General features: G+C 38.6%; 1 protein-coding gene across 1 annotated transcript; it reads right to left on the bottom strand.

Annotated features, from left to right (window-relative positions):
• Positions 1-7,270: 7,270 nt before the first annotated feature.
• On the bottom strand, positions 7,271-20,440 carry LOC144253287 (V-set domain-containing T-cell activation inhibitor 1-like). Its single transcript, XM_077795091.1, has 4 exons — positions 20,389-20,440; positions 14,906-15,310; positions 13,710-13,994; positions 7,271-7,317 (listed from the first exon to the last, which is right to left on the bottom strand). Exons 1-4 carry the CDS (start codon positions 20,438-20,440, stop codon positions 7,283-7,285), a joined length of 777 nt encoding a protein of 258 aa, XP_077651217.1. The 3' UTR covers positions 7,271-7,282.
• Between the last annotated feature and the right edge of the window lie 444 nt (positions 20,441-20,884).

Below are 20,884 nucleotides of genomic sequence, written 5' to 3'. Positions count from 1 at the left end.
TATTCCAGCTCTCTGAATGAATTTCTATTTGCATTTTAATAAATATCTACAAAGCACCTGTTATAAAGCAGCATTGCAGAAAAGGCCAAATATGAGGAAGAAAGTGGTCAATGTGAGCAAGGGAGCAAGAACTGAACTAAAGAATCCAAGAGGAGAACTCTTCTAAGTCCAGTGACGATGTGGGAAAGAGAACAGAAAATTCTTATTTGGACATGAAGTTTATATAAACATGAGTGGACAACCGGAGGACAGAACTGAATACGGGAAGCCAAGTTAAGACAATGAATTCTAAGCCATTATTTTTTGAAAGGACAGTTCTGTGGTGAGTACCCCACTGAGTCCCTGCTGAGGAAACAAAGGAAGGGATGAAAGCTGAGAAGAAAAAGAGGGCTAATCCAGGGCCCCCACCTCCCTGGGTAAACCTGACTGTCAATGCCCAAGTTAGACACAGGAGGAGAAAGGGTGTTTTCCCAGGCTCCTGTTTGTGTTATCTGAGGCTTTCTTTTTTCTAACAATCTAATCTAATGTATCCAGTATCTGATTAAAAGACAAATCCATTGACAAAAAAAAAAAAAAAAAGAAGTGTAGGACCAAGGGTAAGGGCAAAGGGAGAAGAAAGAGGAAAAATTGGGGAATGAAGTTGACCAAATTATGCTGTGTGCATGTATGAATATATCACAATTTATTCCAATTTTATATATAACTATGATGTGCCAATTAAATAAATAAATTGAGAAGACATTTTGGGAATGCAGCTGGGAGGGAAAGTTTACTTGGGCTAGTAGGATGGTGGATGTGGATAGAGAGTGATGAGAAGTCAGGGAGTGACTTGGTCCATTCAGACTGCTATAACAAAATAGCTTAGACTGGGTAATCAATTCATTGTTCAGTCTGGAGGTTGATAAGTCTAAAGGCACAGCAGTTTAGGTGTCTGATGATAGCTTCTTCTCTGCTTTAGAGGGGACCTTCTTGTTGCACATGGCAGAAGAGGTGAGCAAGCTCTTTTGAGCAAACTATTCAGCCCCTTTTTATAAGGGCATTAATCCCATTCCTGATGGTGGAGTTCCTATGACCTAATCAGTTCCCAAAGATCCCGTCTCCTAATGCTATTGTATTGGGCATTAGTTTGCCACCTGTGAAAGTTGGTGGTGGGGACACAAACATTCAGAACATGGCAGGAAACATTCCTATATTGGGAAGAGGTTAAACTAAAATGATTCTTAAAGGCCCTAGTGAGTCTTCTGAGACTGGATGGCATCTAATGAGGCTAACTACAGATAAAACTGTATGAGAAACCAAGAAAACTTGGGAAGGTGAAACAAGGAATCGTTGCTGGAAACGGGTTGCAATACCTTAATGACTTCCTTTATGCATACTCCCTTTGGGATCAATATTTCCAAGTGGACCAAATGCTGGTTGGTTAAATCATAAGTGGTTAAGACTTCTTTCTGCTCCTCCTTCAAGATACATGAGCAATACTTGCTTTCCAACTTCTCATTTTCATAACTATGGTGCACTCCCAGAACCACTAATTCTATCTTTCTAAAATAACACATTTGATAAGTTTTAAAGTTTCTTAGTATCACTTATATCTGTATAAATCTTGCTTCCCTAAAATTATAGCCAGGTAACCTTGATTGGATTTTGGAATTGTTCAAATGAGTGGGTGCCACCATGCCTGGTCATAATCGTGTTAAATCCTGGCTGTCTTCGCCCAACCTCCCATCAGGATCTGGAACATTTTTCCTACTGTTACAGCATATGTAGGTTGAGAAAGTAAAAAATTATTAAAATAGAACAACATACTTCAGAAGATAAGTTTCCTATAATTAAAATTTAATATTATTAATTAGACAAGCATAAATAATATATAAGCATAAATTAGTTTGATTAGCGTTAGTTTTTTTTGAGTAGCTGTATCAAGTTCTATAAGTCCTCCAATTACTTCTAAAATGAGGGGGAGGGGAGAGAAAAATAGAATATGAATGAGTGGATAAGATGTAAGCAGATGCTCAGTCCTGAAGCACATCTAGCATGGATGTGGAATATGAAGACATTCATGGGCTACTGCTGCTGGGCTGGGGATTGTTTAATGGCATGGGATAGGAAGAAAATGAGGCCGTGTAGTCTTCCTGTCAATTAGAAGGAATTTTTTTTCTAATTATTTAATATGTTATACTTGAAAAAGTAATATGCACACCTAGAAATAAAAAATCTCAAGTTGTATTGAAGAAAATATAACAAAATCATCTTCTTAGGGGACATATACATTCATAAATATACTTATAATTGCCAGTTTCCTTCAAAGAGGTTGTATCAATAGACAGTTCCACCAAAAGGACATACATTAAGTGTTTCTATTTCCCTACATTTTTTGCAAACTTTTTTTTTGGCTACTAATAGAAGAAAAATGAAATTCCTCATTGCTTTATTTTTAATTGGTTGATTATATTATTTATTTTGTAAGATTGAGCATCCTTCCATTAATTATTTCATTTCCTTTGCTCTGTTTGTTGTTGGCCTTTATTTTATTGATTTATGGATTTATGTCAGTAGCCTTTTGTTATAAATGTGGCAATTATTTTCCCCCTTTTGAATTTATTTATAGTATTCTTTGTCTCATTGAAAGCTTCACTATTTATATAAACTAATTCATCCATCTTTTCCTCTCTATCTTTAAGACAAAAGAACTTTAAACTCTGTGCCATTATTGAATCCTAAGGACAGAAAACAGCCAGAGCAGAACTTTGAAGTCCTCAAAAAGAACAGAAAATGTCCACTTACGGGGATAAGAGTGGCATGATGTAGTCATTGCCAGCGTTAGGGAGTGTATAAACTAAATATACCATTACAACCCAGGGAATATTCCAGAACAGAGTATTCCAACTGGAATAAGCACAGTACAGAGGTGGATCCAAACTGAACTACAATTATTCTATTATCTATTAAGGGTGATTTCTATTTCTACAGTAAAGGCAAAATGGAGACTGAAATCAACACCATTTATGTTCATTTAGCAAATTATTTTGTGTCTCTACTATTTTCCAGGCATTTTATTTCTTTTTAAAATTTTTTTAGTTGTAGATAGACACAATACCTTTATTTTATTTATTTATTTTTATGTGGTGCTGAGGATCAAACCCAGTGCCTCACATGTGCTAGGCAAGCTCTGTACTACTGAGCCACAACCCCAGCCCTGTTCCAAGTATTTTCTAAGAGTTTATTGTGAGTGCTTGGACTCCTCAGTGACCAGTGAAAAGAGACGATGATTTCTGCCTTGTGGAGTTTATGTGCTAGCAGGGACAGATAGATAATAGACATAATAAGTAGGTAAAATTTATGGTGGTATGTTACAAGGTGATAAGGAGCACATTCAGCAGATAAGGGAGATTGAGAGAGTGCAGATGAGAAAGTGCCTCAGTTTGCAATTTTAAAAAGGGTGGTCAGGGGCTGGGGTTGTGGCTCAGCGGTAGAGCGCTCACCTAGCATATTCGAGGCCCTGGGTTCAATCCTCAGCACCACATAAAAATAAATAAATAAATGTATTGTGTCCAATTACAACTAAAAAATAAATATTTTTTCAAAAATGGTGGTCAGGACAGGCCCCATTGAAAAGGTCAACAGAGGCTTTAAGCAGAAGGAATTAGCTAGGTGATGTGATGCCAGAATGTCACTTGGGGGCTGAAGTGAAGATGGTGAGAGGTAGAAATAAGGACAAAGAAGTGGAGAACAAAGGACAAAGTTGGAGCATGGTTAAGGATTTCGAGGAGAGGTCCTAAAAGGCTATGTAGGGACTTTGGCTTTTACTGAGTGAAATAAAAGCCTTTATGGGTTATTATATGAGAATAAGTGGGGTAAACCATCGGTGGTTCTATTCTGCATGTGTGCCTAAACATTCTCAAACACTGATTATAGCTCACTTAGCTACCTACCAGGTGGATCCTATCAAGATTCTGATTCATAATGAGCAAAACCAAGCATTATTTAATTTATATTGTAGAGAGCTTTGGGTATGTAAATAACTTCTCTATTTTGTCAAGTAATTTTACATCTGTTAAAAAGAAATGTGGATGCATACACTGTTAACAGGTGAGACTTGGGAAGCCTAAATAGATGAAGGGAACATGTAGGATTGAACAGATTTTTGTGTGTGTGTATTCTATGTGCCAGGCCCTGGGAAGGGGACTAGGATTACAACTGTAGTCAAACTCAATATCTTCTCTCAGGGAAATAGGTCAGTAGTCTATGTGGGAGCTTGTAATCATATTATAAGAACAAAGCACATATTATGAGAAAAGACCAGTGCTCTGGAATCAGAAACCATGGGAGAAATTTCTAACCTGAAATCTGAACAAGTAGAATTTCCCTAAAGTCTATTTAGTAAGAGCAGCAAATGCAGCGATCCAAAGATGCAGAAGAGTAAATAAGAGCTTGAGATCCAGACGTCGGTCTGAATCCCACTCTGTTATTTATGGTTATACCACTTTGGGAAAATTAGATTCTCTGTGATTGTTTCCTCATTTATAAAAATGGAGATGATAGTAATTTGGAACCAGGTACTGCAGCACATGCCTGTTGTCCCAGTTACTTGAGAGACTGAGAGGAAGATTACTTGAGCCTAGGGGTTCAAGGCCAGCCTAGGCAACATAAACAAACCCCCATCTCAAAACACAGAAAGTATTTCAGAGGGCTATTATGAGAATTAAATTAAATAAATATATAAATTGGATTAAATAAAAGTGCCTGATAGGCTATCCTTTTCTACAAACTGAAGATAACAATAATGCATCATGACGCTGCCATACATGTTAAATAAAATGAATATGTAATGGCCCTGGCTGCTGATGAAAGCTTCATTATTTATATAAACTAACATATCCAGTGATTGCTCAAGTAATTTTTATATCTTTATATATTCTTTGTCTTTCATAAATGCCAGTCATTCTAAATTTCATGTTTCAACATCTTCATAATGGACCTACAGTAGAACATGGTTCTAATTGTGATTGCTACTACACTGAGAGGCAATATAATGTAGTACTTAACAACCTGGCTTCCTGGGCTTAAACCCTGGCTCTCCTCTTACCTTTTATGTTTCTCAAAGTTATTTAGCCTCCCTATGCTTCAGTTTCTTCTTCAAAATGGCATAATAGTAACTACCTCATTTGTTTCTTTTTCTGAGGATGAAATAAGCTAATGTGTGTTAATTTTTTAAGTAGTTTCTGACACTTGGAAAGTACTATGTAAGTGTCAAATATCATTATTTTTACCAATTGTTTTCACTGATTATGTATTCTATGAATTCTCACAATGACCCTGTGAAAAGATACTTTACAGATAAGGAACATGCAGTCCATAAAGTTTAGGAACTTGTCCAAGGCTTCACAACTAGCAAAGAACAAAGGATTCAATTCCAACTATGCCCATTCTACCTTATCACAATATTTTCCTTTAAAGATTGTCACATTAACATGAACTATTAATTTCTAATCACTGTTCTTCATAATGTAATTGCTTAGCATATATAATTAATTTACACATTTCTTCATGTAGTTCTAACAACTGCCCGTCCTCTCACTTTGGTTTAAGCAGATATGTGAGTGGAACTCAGGCCAGGACTCTGAAGTCCCCTACAAAGGGATTCCCAACTCAACTTGGTCTCCCCAGTGATGCTGTATGTAGGAGTCAAACCAGCTGGTGTGGATTCCCCTGTGATCTTTGGTGCATACCTCAAAGGTTTCTCATTGTGAAAATTTACCTTCAGAATGTAGACATCAGATATGTACAGCTACACAGATCTCTCTGGTGTGCCTCCTTCCTGTGGCATCCTATGTGAAGGTTTTAGAAGCAGACATATGCTTTGCCCTGGTGAAATTATTTCATCACTGAATCCAAAGTTTCAAAAATCTTGAGTTTTAAACCAATTAAAACTTCTGGTTCTGGGGCTGAGGTTGTGGCTCAGTGGTAGAGTGCTCACCTAGTATGCACGAGGCACTGGGTTCAATCCTCAGCACCACATAATGTAAAACAAAAATATTGTTTCCACCTAAAACTAAAAAATAATTAAAAAACAAAACTTCTGGTTCCTAGATAGTTTTCATTTCCCTTATTATCCCATGACCTTTTTCTCCTCTTTTCCATAACCCAAGCTCGATTCCTACATGCTAAACCATTGGAAAGACATCCCAACCCCTTACCCCAAAAAAGGAACAAAGCAGGATGCCCTAGCCTGTTTGTGCTGCTGTAATAAAATGCCATAGACTAGGTGGCTTATAAATAGCAGAAATGTATTGCTTACAGTTCTGGAGGACAGAAAGTCCAGGAATAAGATGCTGATGAACTTGGTATCTGGTAAGAGCCCCACTTCTGGTTTATAGATGCATCTTCTCATTGCATCTTCACATAGTGGAAGGGAAGAGGGATCTTCCTTGAGCCTCTTTTATGAGAGTATTAATTTCATTCACAAGAGCTCTAACCTAATGACCTAATCACCTCCCAAAGCTCCACCTCCTAATACCATCAATGTGAAGGATAGGATTTCAACAAATGAATTTGGAGAGACACAAAATAGGTAGATACAAGGCATAGAGATAGGAACAATGTGGAAGATGAGATATAAGAATAATATAGACTCTAAAATCAACTGGACAAATCAGAAAATTTCAAAGGCTAGTTTCATCTTCTTGAATTTCCAAGATTTTTATGTCCTTTCTCCAATAATGCTTTAACAAATATATTAACAAATATAATAATCTTTATCCATAGTAATTTTTAGGAAGATGCCTCTTTCTCAAGTTCCCCTTTGTGTCAGCAAAGTTCCCATGTAACATCATCAGCAAAAACAAAACAAAATCTGGCTTAGAGAAAACACAGAGCAGATTTTCTCTGCTCTCCACTCCCCAATAAGTCATCTGTCACTGAAGCACACACCATGAAAGATACACAAGTAGACAGTTCGTCAAGCTTTTAATCCTCTTCATTTTGCACTTAAGATGTTTAATTTTACTCATGTGTTAACACATGACAGGCATGAGATCAAATAAAAGTAAATCTTAACAAAACCGAGAAATTGAGATAAAGAAACAAGATTTCAACATACAGACATAAGAGAGGTAAAATATGGGATCTCCTATAGGTTTAATCAATATGCAACCTCTGGACTTGCTACCTTCTTACTTTTTTCTATTTATGATAGGTAGGTATCTGAGACAAAAAGAATATCATAGGTGTCTCAGTGGCTAAAAGGCAAGATGAATCCTTGGGCAGATGTTGTTCAAATCTCTTAATAGAAGTCATATCCTTGAGGATATTTTCGCTCTGCAAAGAAAAAAAAGAAGATATAAAGGAAACATTAAAGATAGGAGTTTTGTGTTAAAGGCAACTCTGTAGTCAGCTGTAAATGTATTTCTTAAAGTCACACAAGAAAGATAGTTGTAAACAATGAGTTCTCTGTTCTCCCTAAGAATGGTAACCCTCTAAGGCTAAGAACCCTCTAAGGGTAGTTTCCTTAGGGGGAACTTACTCATCAATGTACAATTCTTCTTCACTTGTATAAGGAAATTCTGATTTATTCATTCTACAAATGTTGTTTGGAGAACAATTAAAGAATAGAAAAGGAAAGGAACTGACAAACTTAGAGAGAGGAAAGGAAAACAGAAGCAATATAGGTCCAGGATCTTAGCATGTGTCTATTAGGCCCAAGGGGCTGGGCCACTCAAAAGAGGAGCTGACTTCAGGTAAGCAAATCCTTTCAATGTGGGAAGAAAATCATCTCCAGCAACGAAAGACCACCAAGTCTGCTTGTTAGCTTGTGAGCCCAGTAGGGTAGAAGTTAGGAGAATATTTCTGATGTTCCTTAAGAAAAGAAATCAGGAGATTGGACATTTCCATGTCAAGGTTCTAAGTCATGTTGTATCTCTGGGTCCATGATGATAAGACTCAGGAGTTAAGAATTAACACCTATTCCAGGAGCCTACTGTATGTGAGGAGCCATAAAAGAGAAATAGGAAAACTTAGTTCTTGGTAGTGAGAGAGTCACAGTTTTGTGACAAGATGAATAATGAATTCTAGCAGTGCAACAAATTTGAAGATGTGTTCAAAGTGCTATGAAGAGTGTGTTTTTCCAGGGTAGTCACATTGCTTTCCTCCAGTATGCCAGTCTTATGCGAGCTACATGAATAGAGCACCCCTGAATTGTAATACAATCTGAGCTGCTCTATTTGGCTGACCTGCTTCTTATTCTCCAGTTTCCATGTCATACCCACAAGAATCAAAAGGGAGTCCCAGAGACCTCTTACTACAGATAATTCCACTTCACCCTGACCTCTATACCTCTATCACCAAAAGTGAAGAGGAACCTTAGAACTCTGTGTGACTCTATTCATACTCTCACCTCTTTCCCCTACAACATTGACAGCTTTGCCATCACGGTCTGTCGCCAAACATCCACATCTTCTATTGCATCCTTTTCCTTATACACATTTAACCACAAACAGCCCTAAGCCCCCTTGTTTACTCTTTATCTCATGGACCCTGAGTCACATATGACTCTGAATTTTCCTTTTCTGACCCCAACCTGAAATATTCCTAACTTCTGAAACTCTTCTACTCCACCAGCTGGAATCTGCCTCACAAATCACCAGTAAATCCCTTCTATTCTACCTTTAATTAATATTTCCCTTACCTTCTTGCTCTAACTGAAACCTGGATCTCTTGTAAGGATACTTCTTTCTCTGTAATCTTTTCAAATGTGCTGGTTTTCTTTCCAACATCCTTCATACACTGGGGATAGGTGAAACTTTGTTTCTCATTATGGCTTCCAGCTCATTCTCCCTCCTTCTTCTGTACAAAACCTCTACCTTAAAACTGAATGTCTTTAGAATCTACCATTCCATGTTGCAGTCTTCTGTTGTCCCTCTTCCCTCTCTCACCATTCCATGATTTTAGCTGCTGGCTCTGGCAGGATCTCTATCACTAGTTCTTAATTCTTGGTGTCATTATCTAATATATGATCCACCAACCCTTGATCTCCTTTGGTCCTTGATCTCTTTTCCAGGGATGTTTTTCTATATCATAGCCACCTTCCCCATGGTTAGAACTTACGTTATATCATTAGCAACAATCACAACCTCTCCCTTTATCTCAACTGTAAGCATCTTGCTCTGTAACCACTGCCCTCCCCTTTTGTCTTTCTAACTCACTCTCTCTAGTACCCCCACTCTAACATTTTTTAATGTAATCAACACCTAAAATCCAATGACCCTACACCATCCCCCACCCCCATACTGGAGACTGAACTCAGTGCCTCACAAATGCTAAGCACATGCTCCACCACTGAACTACACCCCCCAGCCCTACTACCATGTTTCATTGTCCTTCATCCACTTTACATCCTTCATCTTCCCTAACCCAGCTTAGATTCCAGGGCTGATCATAATAATCACTATTTAACACTCATCTGTCTCCCTTTGTCATGCATTCTTGGCAAAATTCCAACATCTGCTTAACCCAACTTACTTCCCATTATGTGTCCACATTTAAGCAGCTAAGTGAGGCTGCAGAAAACCACACCAACCATGTGTGTGTTTAATTTCATGACCATGGACCTCAATAGTGCCTTTAATACTACCTAAGAAGCCTGTTACAGTTTTTACTCTCTTAGATGCATATGTCATTCTTTCTCCTCAACATTGCCATCCCTAGTCTCAGGCTTAGCTGATGACTTGCACCCTATTTCACTAAGAAAATTGAAGCAACATAAGAAAATTTTTACATCCTCACACTACCTTACTACCCACCTATCTGCAACCGGTCCCACATACCGTCTTATCTCCTTTTAAATAATCTTATCTAACACAAACCTTTCTACCTATAGATTAGACTCCATCCCTCTACCTAACATAAGACTTTACTCAGTCATTTCCCTCTTTTTTCTGCATCATCAGTTTACCCCTTTCCATCTATTCATTATCAACATTCAGACATCTAAAAGAAAATTAAAAGTGAGACTCTAGAGCTTTTCCAGTAAGTACACATTTCTCCCCTGCTGTTCTGTGAAGCAAACTGTCCTCCATGTTAGCACTCCAGTGATCTATTCTTGGCTTCAAAATTTATTCATACTTCTTCTCTCAATGATCTATTCTCAGTCCTCATCTTACTTACTACTCACCAGCAGTTTTCAACACCGTTGAACACTCCTTCCTCCCTGAAACTCTTTCTTCAGTTTCCAAGTGATGACGCTCTCCTAGTTTCCTGTCTACTTTACTGTCTCCTTCCTTTTATTCTCCTTCGATGGTTTCACTCCATCTCTGTGACCTATGAATGTTGAGAGGGCCAAGGGCTCAGTTCCTGGACCTCTTCTTCTCCATCTATGTCTACTCCCTTGAAGAGTCCATCTGAGCCTCATAATATGAAATATCATCCATAGGTTGACAACTCCAAGGTTTATGTTTCAACTCTAGACCTCTCTCCTAAATTCTAATTTCATTTCAAACCACCTATTCAGCATTTCCCTTTTAATGTCTCAAATGGACATCTCCATATTTAAGATGTTCCAAAACAAACTCCGGGATTTTTTAATCACAATAAGTGGTGATTCTACTCTTTCATTTGCTCAGGGCAAAAGGCTTAGTCATCATTGAGTCCTCTTCCCTTCACACCCATCATTAATCTTTCAGTGAATCCAATTTGTTCTATCTTCAAAATTATATTCATAGGGGCTGGAGTTGTGGCTCAGCAGTAGAGCTCTCGCCTAGCAGCTGCAAGGCCCTGGGTTCAATCCTCAGCACCACATAAAAAATTTAAAATAAAGGTATTGTGTTCAACTACAACTAAAAACAAAATATATATATATATATATATATATATATATATATATACAGAGAGAGAGAGAGAGAGAGAGAGAGAGAGAGAGAGCGAGCACGCTGGGATTGTAGCTCAGTGGTAGAGCACTTGCCTAGCACATGTGAGGCACTAGGTTTGATCATCAGCAGGACACAAAAATAAATAAATAAATAAAATAAAGGTATTTATTTTATTTACATCTACAACATATATATATACATATATATGCATATATATGTATATGCATATATATTTGTATGTATGTATATACATAACCCAATCTCTTCTCACCATTTCTACTATTAATACCTTGGATTAAACCACCATCTTTTTATTACCAGGATTATTATAATAATCTCCTAGCTGGTTACCCTGCCCCACCCTTGCCTTTCTTGAGTCCATTCTCAGGAGTAGCTAGAAAAAAATCTCTCTAAATCTTGGTCAGATCATTTCACTCCTGATCCAATAGCCTTGCATCTCTTCCCATACTAATAACAAAAACCAAAACCCTTACAATGGCCTATAAGGCACCACACAATCTAGCCTCCTGGTTGTTTTGTTGTTGTTTTTGTTGTTGTTTAACAATCCAACTCTGGAACAGTTTTATTTTGTTTATTTATTTATTTTTATATAGTGCTGAGGATTGAATCCAGTGCCTCACACATGTGAGGCAAGTGCTCAATCACTGAGCTACAACCCCAGTCCCTCCTGTTATCTTTTGTTCTTAACTCATACACTGTCTGGAACTCTATTCCAATCATTGGTCTTCTTGCTTTTCCTCCAATCCACCAGCCCTGGCCTTCTATGGGCCTGGTCCCCTCACTTCCTTCAAGTCTTTGTTAAATTTAACATCTCAATGAGACTTACTCTGGATAGCCTATTTTACAACTCTCCCCTCACCCCTCTTTTTAATCTGATTTCTCTCCTTAGTTTTTCTCTATATGACTATTCTCCATCTGATACACTATATCAATGTTTTACATTATATCGAAATATAATACAGATACATAAAAGTGCATGCCAGTGTCCAGACCAATTAATTTTCAAAAACTGAGTACAATCATATAGCCAGCACCCATACCAAGAAACAGAATGTTACCAATACTCCAGGGTTACAATTAATTTTTCTTTTTTCCTTTTTTTATTTCATGTAAATGGACTCATACAGTGACATACTTTATATTTTAATCTGTTTATTTACTTTCTATTTCTCCTCACAACTAGTATATAAGTTTCACAAGGGCAGAGATTTGTTTTTTTTCCATGCTGCATCTTTAATGCAGTTGAAGCCTAACAAATATCTGACCCATGAATGAATAAAATATTGAACAAATTGAAATAAGAGTAAGAATTAATAAGAGTTTAATGTCTGAGCCAATTTTTGAAGGCAGGAGGAGCTCATGAGGCAGACCAAGAAAACAAAGGCTTTGTAAGAACATGGAGTCTGTACAAAGGCAATATGAAAAACGCATCCTAACCTAGAAACCATAGGCATCAGCAAGCTCAGAGCAATGAGCAATGGCAGCCTGCTGAGAAACAGTTGCTACGTGGCTAGAAAAACAAGCAGATGCCAGATCTCAAAGGCCTTATATAAATAAGTACATGAAAAGAGGTGAAGAAAAATAAAATACAGGGGCCTTTTAAGTATTTCTGGGACTTTTTTTTTCAAGGTGTTGAAATTTAAGGTGATAAAAAACAGGATTTCTTTGAAATCAATCCATTAATAACATATTCTGGTGTTCTCAGGAGATTCTGAGGCCCACTGTAATGTTCAAAGACCTCTAACAACTCCTGAGTATGTGGGAAAGCCTTAAAAGTCTCGGGGAATACGTAAGCCCCTCTTTGAAGGAAAGGCAACTGAAGTGTGAAATTTAAATGTATGAGTCTGCCTGATTATTCTTGTTTTACTGGACTAGGGCACAAGCAGGGAACTCTGTATTCCTCACCTGCTGGACATGGTCAGAAGAGATGGCACCCCAACCCTACAGGAAGGGATAGGACAGAAATGCTCTGGGTATCTTCACCTAGGGCTCATGTCCTACATCAGTGGTTCTCAAACTTGATTACATGTCACAATGAGGCCTTGTTAAAGCAAACTTCGAGGCATAATCTGGAGTTTCTTATTCAGTAGGTTTTGGGTGGAACCTGAGCTGGTCTGGGGACAATATGTCGAGAACCACTCTCCTGCACAATGGTAGCCTCCTAACCAGGCAAGAAGTTTTTCAGTTTTTTCTTTCTGTTCTTCCAGAGAGGTTTAAATGCTCCTGAGCTTCACCTCCCCCAGGGTTGTCAGATAAAATTTAGAACACCCAGTTAAATGTGAATTTCTGGTAAGTAACAATTATTTAGCATACATATGATATAACTTGTTGCTTATCTAAAATTCAAATTGTGTACTTCTTAGCTATGTTCTTAATTAAATCATTTACCTTCTATAGAAGGGATTCAGTGATAACAATTACCTTGCAGGGTTGAGCAAAGGACTTAAAATGATGTGTAAAGTAACAGGCACATGGTCACAGGCTGATAAATGGCTGCTATGAGTACTCAGCCTGTCACATCATAAAACTGATGCTCTTAGCAGAGGAACAGAAGCCTTATAAATGGTAACAGCCACATCTATCAGGGTAAAAGCTGTCAGTCCCTGAAGGGTGGTCTTTTTTTTTTTTTTTTGAACCTAGAGAGACTTCTCTGCACTACCCTCTCTTGCTCGAGGCTACCAGCTTATGTTCCTGATTCTCCTTTAAATCCCCAAAGTGCCAGGAGTGTCTGATACATTTGTTATTCAGAAAGTATTAGTGAATTATGATTTTTTTTTTTTACGGTGAAATGCAGTCTACTTTCCCTCTTCTTAAATTTGCACTTACTTGGGTACTTGCGGATGACTCTAAAGGGCTGGTTGTTCACATCTGTCTCTGTTATTTGGCAGACATATTTCTCATTTAATTTGACTGGGTATCTCAGGACAGAGAACACCCTATAGAAGCCATTTATCTGCTCCTCCAGGACCTCCACAGTACTATGGTTGCTCAGGTCCCGCTCTGCTCTGTCCATCCAAGTCACATTGGGTGTGAGGTACCACCCCTTAGAGACGCAGGTGGCCACGTCCTCATCATCAATCTTGTCAAACCGCACCTGGGGCATTTCAGAATCTAGTTGGAAAAAAATAACAAGACAATTAGTTTCTTGTTATTTCATCCCCAAGAGGCTCGAAGTGATAGAAATCTTACCCTCAGTTTTTACATTAACCCCCTATGAAGGCAACACATCTTAAGGTTTACTGTAACTAAAATTTTACCTCAAGCATAAGAAGAGAAGAACAAGACACATGTATGCTCTTGCCTTCCAGATCTCGCCTACCACTGCTGCCTTTAATTTTGGAATCTTCCCTTCTTATGTGAGTTTATTCCAGGCTCTCCACTGACCTCAGAAGATAACAAATCACCACCACCACTTTCCCATCTCTTCCAACTTTTATCCTGGAAGAATTCTGCCATGCAGAACTCTCAATCCCCATGAGGTCTCTGGTAAGCAAAAGACAGCTGTCCATGTAATCTGGCAAAGGGTACCCACACTTGGGGCACAATGGAGATCCATTGATTCAGTTCAATTTACATTAAAAGCAAGAGAAGTAAAGCCCAGAGAAGCTAAGGGAGCTGCTCAAACTAGAGTTGACTAAGTTCCAGAACTTGGGCCTTCTGCCTCCCAATGCAGACCTATTCTCACTAAATCACATATCAGATCTCAGGGTCTTCTCATATAGGACTATTATATCCTATCAAATTTGGGGGTTTTAGTGTCACAAATTTGGAAAATTTGGGATTAGACCAGTGTTGTTGTTACTGTTGCTGTTTTGTTTGTACTGATGAATGAATGATGCACTTTTTGTTCAGAGCAATATTTTTAGCTTTGATTAATTGACATTCCAAGCCCCTAGATCCCGTGATAGGAATAAAATGAACCCGAAGTGGTTTGAGTAGAAGAGGGAAAGGGAGAATATCAGAAGAGAAAACTTACAGACGAACAGAGCTTGAAATCAAATTCATCTGTTAAATTCCTTTACCTTCTACTATTAGCTTAATTGTACTTTCGCCTCTTCCATCTGGCGTGATGGCTGAGCACTTGTAGATAGCTTCATCCATGAAATCCACGTTTCTTAGTAGAAGTGATAGAGACCCCTCAGAAATTTCAGTCCGATCTACAGAGACTCTTCCCTCATACAAGGAGTTTTGATCTTCTAGTTGCTCTGTGTTATTGTGAAACTGGTAAACCAACTTGGAGTAAATTGCAAAGAAATCGTAGTGCCTGAAAAAGCGGTAATATTCCTCATCATTCTCTACCTCGTATTCCTCTGTGATATCTTCTCTTTCCCAAGAAAACTCAAGATTTTCTGTGCCTTCCACAAAGGAGAAATGGCAGGAGAGGGTCACATCAGTGAATGGGTGGGCCCGCAACTCTTCTGGGGACACTGAGAATGTCAAAGAAGAAATGGGGTTAGTAAAGACTGATGACCACAGCATCAAATAAGGCTCCAAAGCAGATCAAAGAACCCTCTTCTGCTATTTCAAGCAGAAAAGGATTTAGTACAGGGAACTAGATGGTTACAAAATAACTGGAAGGCTGGAGGAAAGAGACTAAAAGGGGCATGGATGTTGAGACCTGCAATGTGTTTGTTCTGTCCTCCCTGGCGTCATTCTAGGCTCAGAATGACACAGCACAGTTGGTCTGCCAGAGTTGCAGCTGCCTCTGCCTTATCAGGAAGCTAGTGAGTGAGAAAGATATCTCTGCAGGTGGTGGCTTCAGAGCCAAATTGCACCTACCAGACTCACATTGGCAAAAGCAAGGATGCCTCATGCACTATAACCTTTCTCCCCACTTCGATCAGTTGTGAGTTTAATCCTTGCGCAAATGCAGCTGATTGGCAGAGCCTGTGTCACTCCCAAAACTCTGCCATAAAGCAATCTTGGAAATGTTGCTTTTTTCCCCCTTTAGCTTCAGTAATCCAAAAAGTCACTGGAAAGGCAGAAACAGAGATTCAGTAAATAAATCTAAAGGCTGTGGGGATTGCTGCCATACACTATGTACACTCATAGAATCACAACATGGATTAGAATCCTGGTATGTTATAGCTGGAAAAAAGTTTAGAGGCCACCTACTTCAATGTTCTCAAACTGTTTTCCCCAGAACTCACCTCAGAATTTGCCACCAATGGCCAGATAAAAACTAAATCAGTGGTATTTCCAATCCCTTACTTCTTCAACCAGAACAATACCTATTTAATTTAGTTATAAATTTGTGCTCTCAAATCAGAATTCTTTCAAATATCTCTGCTACTAAAAGACAAAATTGATTCCAGGAACCAAAGTCGGTCAAGGTCACATATTAAGATATCAGTAGCAGGGCTCTGGTTGTAGCTCAGTGATAGAGCACTCGCCTAGCACATGTGGGGCACTGGGTCGATCCTCAGCACCATGTAAATAAATAAATAAATACATAAAACAAGGGCTGGGGCTGTGGTTCAGTGGTGGAGCACTTGCCTTACATATATGGGGTACTGGAGCACTGGGTTCGAGCATCAGCAGCATACAGAAATAAATAAATAAAATAAAAATATCGTGTCCATCCAAAACTAAAAGTATTTAAATAAATAAATAAAACAAAGATATTGTGTCCATCTACGACTAACAAAAATTAGTTGTCCATCTATAACTAAACGAAAAAAAAATATATCATTAGCACTGAAGAAAAAAATAAGGTCTCTCAGAGTTTACAAATGATCTTTAGGGGGCTGGGGCTGTAGCTCAGTGACAGAGCACTTGCCTAGCACTTGTGAGGCACAGGTTCGATCCTTGCACCATAAGAATAAGTAAATAAAATAAAAGCATTGTGTCCATCTAAAAAAAAATTAAATGACCTTTAGGGCACATGCCTGTAATCCCAGCAGCTTGGGAGGCAGGAGGATAGCAAGTTCAAGGCCAGCACTCAGCAACTTAGTGAGACCCTATGAAACTTAACAAAAGACTCTGTCTCAAAATAAAAATAAAAATAAAAATAAAAAGGGGCTGGAGATGTGTCTTAGAGGTTAAGCACATTTGGGTTCAATTCCTGGTGAGAGAGAGAGAGAGAGAGAGAGACAGAGACAGAGACAGAGAGACAGACAGACAGAGAGAGAAAGAGAAAGAAAAAAGACCTTTAGAGTTATGGCTACCAGGCTTTTTTTTTAAAGAGTGCTGAAGATCAAACCCAGATCCTCACAAATGTTAGTCAAGTGTTTACACTGAGCTATATCTCCAGCCCATTACCAAACTTTTAAGCCTATATTACTAATTAAATTACCAACTTGAGTAAGAGAATAATGAAGCTTAAGCATTATGAAAGTAGGCACTCCAGTAAGAAAGGTATTTTTTTTTCCTTCTAGAGATACTGTGCAGGTGACAAACAGTAGAAAGGAGAAAGAATCAGTCAATGTGAGCCTAAGAATGTTGTTTAATACAATAAGGTGAAAGAAATAGAATTAAAAATAAGTGAAATACTAAGAGCAAATACAAATGATCAAAGTTAGTAGGCAAGGAAGCTTCCAAAACATCAGCCTATCAAAGAGTAGGGGGGCAGACAGACAGCAAAGGATATTCCAGCTGAATAACAGTCTACAAGTTCCTTAGCAGGAGCCACATGGCTGTTGCTGGGGTTACCCACATAATTAGTGAAATATCATTCTGGGTGTGTCTGTGAATGTTTGGGGATCACAATAACATTGTATGGATAGACTGAGTAAAGCGGTTGCCCTTCCTCTGTGGGTGGCCCTCATCCAATCCAATTTCGGAAGAGAACCAAAACAAAACAAAACAAAAAAAAACCGACTTTCCTGTAAGAAGGAAGCCTTCCCACCTGAATGCCTGAGAGATCCTTTGCTGCCTTCAGACTTGAAGTGAAACTTAAGCTCTTCTTGGGTCTCCAGACATTGGACTCGGACTAGAATTGTACCACTGGCTTTCCTGGGCCTCTAGCTGATGGCAGATCTGGGACTTTTCAGCTTCCACAAGCCAGTTCCTTACAATCACCCCCCACCCCGCCCCCCAAAACACACACACACCTCTCTTTTATCCTGACTACATTCTACATTGAGTAGTTTTTTGTTGTTGGTGGTGGTGGTGGGTTTTTATGTTGTTGTTGTTGGGTTTTTTTTAGGGTTTACAATGTGTTAAGCATATGCTAAGAGCTTTTTCTGGCCTTAATTCATTTAATCAGTATACTACATTGAGGTAGGTACTATTATCATCCCCAATTTACTACTGAGAAAACCAAGGCATACTGAGGTGAAATAAATTGCTTAAAGGCATAAGACTTATGAAAAATAGACTGTGAATGAAACTCTAGAGTCTGACTCCAAAGTTTTCCATCTGAAACATGTTTTTCATCTCCTAAAGTAGGCACTCAAAAAGTTTGATGAACAAATTAATGACTAATAAATGAATATAAAGAAAGGCAAGATGGAAAAAAGGAGGCAGAGAGAAACAGTTGTGTGTTCCTTTATAAGGATAAATTTGAAAATTAAAAAACCAGGTGACTTCTTGCTCAAATTATTAATTTTTTCTGGCTGTGGTCATAATTTTTTTAATGGTGTTTTAAAAATTCTGGTCTAGCTGGGCATCATGGCACATACCTGTAATCTCACTGACTTTGGAGGCTGAGGCAGGAGGATTGCAAGTTTGAGGCCACCCTCAGTAATTTAGCAAGACCTTGTCTTCTTAAAAAAGTAAAAAGGGATAGGGATGTAGCTCTGTGGTAGTAACCCCAAGTACCAGCCCCAATATTAAAAAACTTAAATATAATTTTATTCAATTTTATTTTAACTTTAATTAAAATCCTGGTCTGAAGAATTACAAATTCAAGTTCTAGTTCCAAGTAACCACTTACTAATCATTTGGCATCAGGCAAGTTACTTAATCTCTCTGGGTTAGTTTCCTCATATGAAATTAGAATAATAGAACCTGCCTCTGGGTTGTCATGAAATACCTTGGGATCTTAGGGACTGTTTTTATATGACAGGGTTCAATCAATTTCCCAGAGGAACAGAAGGGAGAGAGCAGATGGGTGGATACTTAGTATTCAATCTCTCACAAGAATATATAGTTTATTCATGAGAGATCCTCCATTATAGCTTCTCAGGTCTACCCAGAAGGTCTTGCTACAGCTGTACCCTTTCTGGTCCCAGGGGAAAGAGTTTCAGATGCAGGAATCCAAAGATGCTAGCCAATGAATCAGGAAATGTGATCTATGGAGGCTGTAACAGGCAATACAAAAGCCAGCTTCTGAAGGCTGTGGCTGCAGATGGGCCTACTTGAATCTAAATATCACCTTTGCTAATTTCATTCTGTTATTTCTAGATCATTGTGTCCTTAGCTTCCCAAGGCCTAAGAGTTGGAGGCAAAAGCTCAACAAAATCGAATAATGCAGGAGAACACTTTGAAAATTGTAGAAAGAAAACTGTTGGTGTCTGAAACACCTGCTATAATACCAAGTACATATTGTTAGGTTGACAATATTGCTATAAAATATAAGATGCTATTAGAACTAATAAACACACCTTTGTCATTCTCACCTACATATACACTCATTCCTTTTATTTGTTCTTCCTGATGATGAATGATTGCCAACTCACCTTGCCTGACTGCCCCCTTACACACACACACACACACACACACACACACACACACACACACATTAAGCAAAAGAAGGAAAGCAAGTAAATGTAAAGTAGCCTGGTGGGCCAGGCCTTGCACTAACTCCTGAATTATCTCAAACCTGAGGATGTCTTCGAGCTGCTGCCACCTGTAAAGACTGGCAGAACTGCTGAAGGTCCCTGAAAGAAGGCCCATGCCTGAAGCCTGTAAATATGTTTGATCACTGTGTAGAGTAGTTATATTGTAAGGTTTGGATACCTAGTAACAGTTAAGAAATTTTTGCTTATAGACTTTTGGCTAGTGGAATTAAATTAACATTTCTAACATCTCTATCTTGTTCATTACCAACATTTTTGAAGAATTAAGTACAAAGTGTTACATAAACCCAGTGCTGACTGTTCGTTCAGATTTTTCAGATCAGACCTGATTTCAAACACTCTGGATACTATAGTATTAATTGGCACTTGTCAGAGTCACTTGAAATGTTGGGAGTTTCACAGTATAGGTGTGAATAAGGATAGTCATGCAGATATGGCCTCAAATGGACAGATTAAATTGGGGTGGGGTTGGCAGTTGTTTAAAAAAAGTAGACTGGGTATGTAGCTCAGGGGTTCAATCCCCAATACTACAAAAAAAGGCAGAGGAGGAAGGAAGAACCAACAATAATGCCCTACAATATGTGTCTGTTACTCTCCCATCTGCTCTTCACCATTTCCTGCATAGCAAGTTATTTGCATTTCACAAAGTCGGAGGTTTGAAGTGATTAAGTCATTTGTCTGACTTTAATCTTTAAACCACTGTTTCCTCATTGTCATCAAAGCTATTTAAATATACCCACAACATTTTTTGAAAAAAGACTTACCTGTACCATAAAGAAGCAGAAGTAGGTTGACAGACACCAAAAAGAAACACATTCTGTGAGAAAAAAAAAGAGAGAGAGAGAGAGAGGCAGAACATTTGTTTCACCTAAGAGTGTGGACCACTATTACCAGAGTCACATGCTGCTGGGTGGGATGAAGGGCCTCATGGGCACTACCTTCAGTCCCCAAGACCACCAGGGCACACCTGGCAAACAGACACTTCCAGCACCTCAGTATTTCATGTGGGAATGTCATCTAAGTTCACTCCACTGATCCTGGGCAGGTTTGTTTTGCCATATGAACTTGGAACTTTATTTCTATAATAAGTAAATCTGTCTCTATAGATGTGCCACAGTTAAATTATTTGGATCCAAGATCAGCCCTGAAGAGGATATTTGAGGGAACACTGACAGCATCCCAAGCAACGTTCACTGGCCTCTCTGGATGTTTCTGGGGCAAGTGGAGGTGGAGGAGTGATAACTATAGATACAGGTGTAT

Source organism: Urocitellus parryii, chromosome 2, assembly GCF_045843805.1.
Source record: "Urocitellus parryii isolate mUroPar1 chromosome 2, mUroPar1.hap1, whole genome shotgun sequence".
In the NCBI taxonomy this organism is placed as follows: Eukaryota; Metazoa; Chordata; class Mammalia; order Rodentia; family Sciuridae; genus Urocitellus; species Urocitellus parryii.
Note: the sequence above shows the minus strand (reverse complement) of the source record. Positions and strands in the feature narration are given on the sequence as shown.

Coding starts and splice junctions, on each gene's coding strand:
- LOC144253287 (XM_077795091.1), bottom strand. CDS start 20,440: ATGTGTTTCTTTTTGGTGTCTGTCAACCTACTTCTGCTTCTTTATGGT. Junction 13,995..14,905: donor AATTAAGCTAATAGTAGAAG/GTAAAGGAATTT, acceptor TTTTCCAACTAG/ATTCTGAAATGCCCCAGGTG. Junction 7,318..13,709: donor AGTCATCCGCAAGTACCCAA/GTAAGTGCAAAT, acceptor TTTTCTTTGCAG/AGCGAAAATATCCTCAAGGA.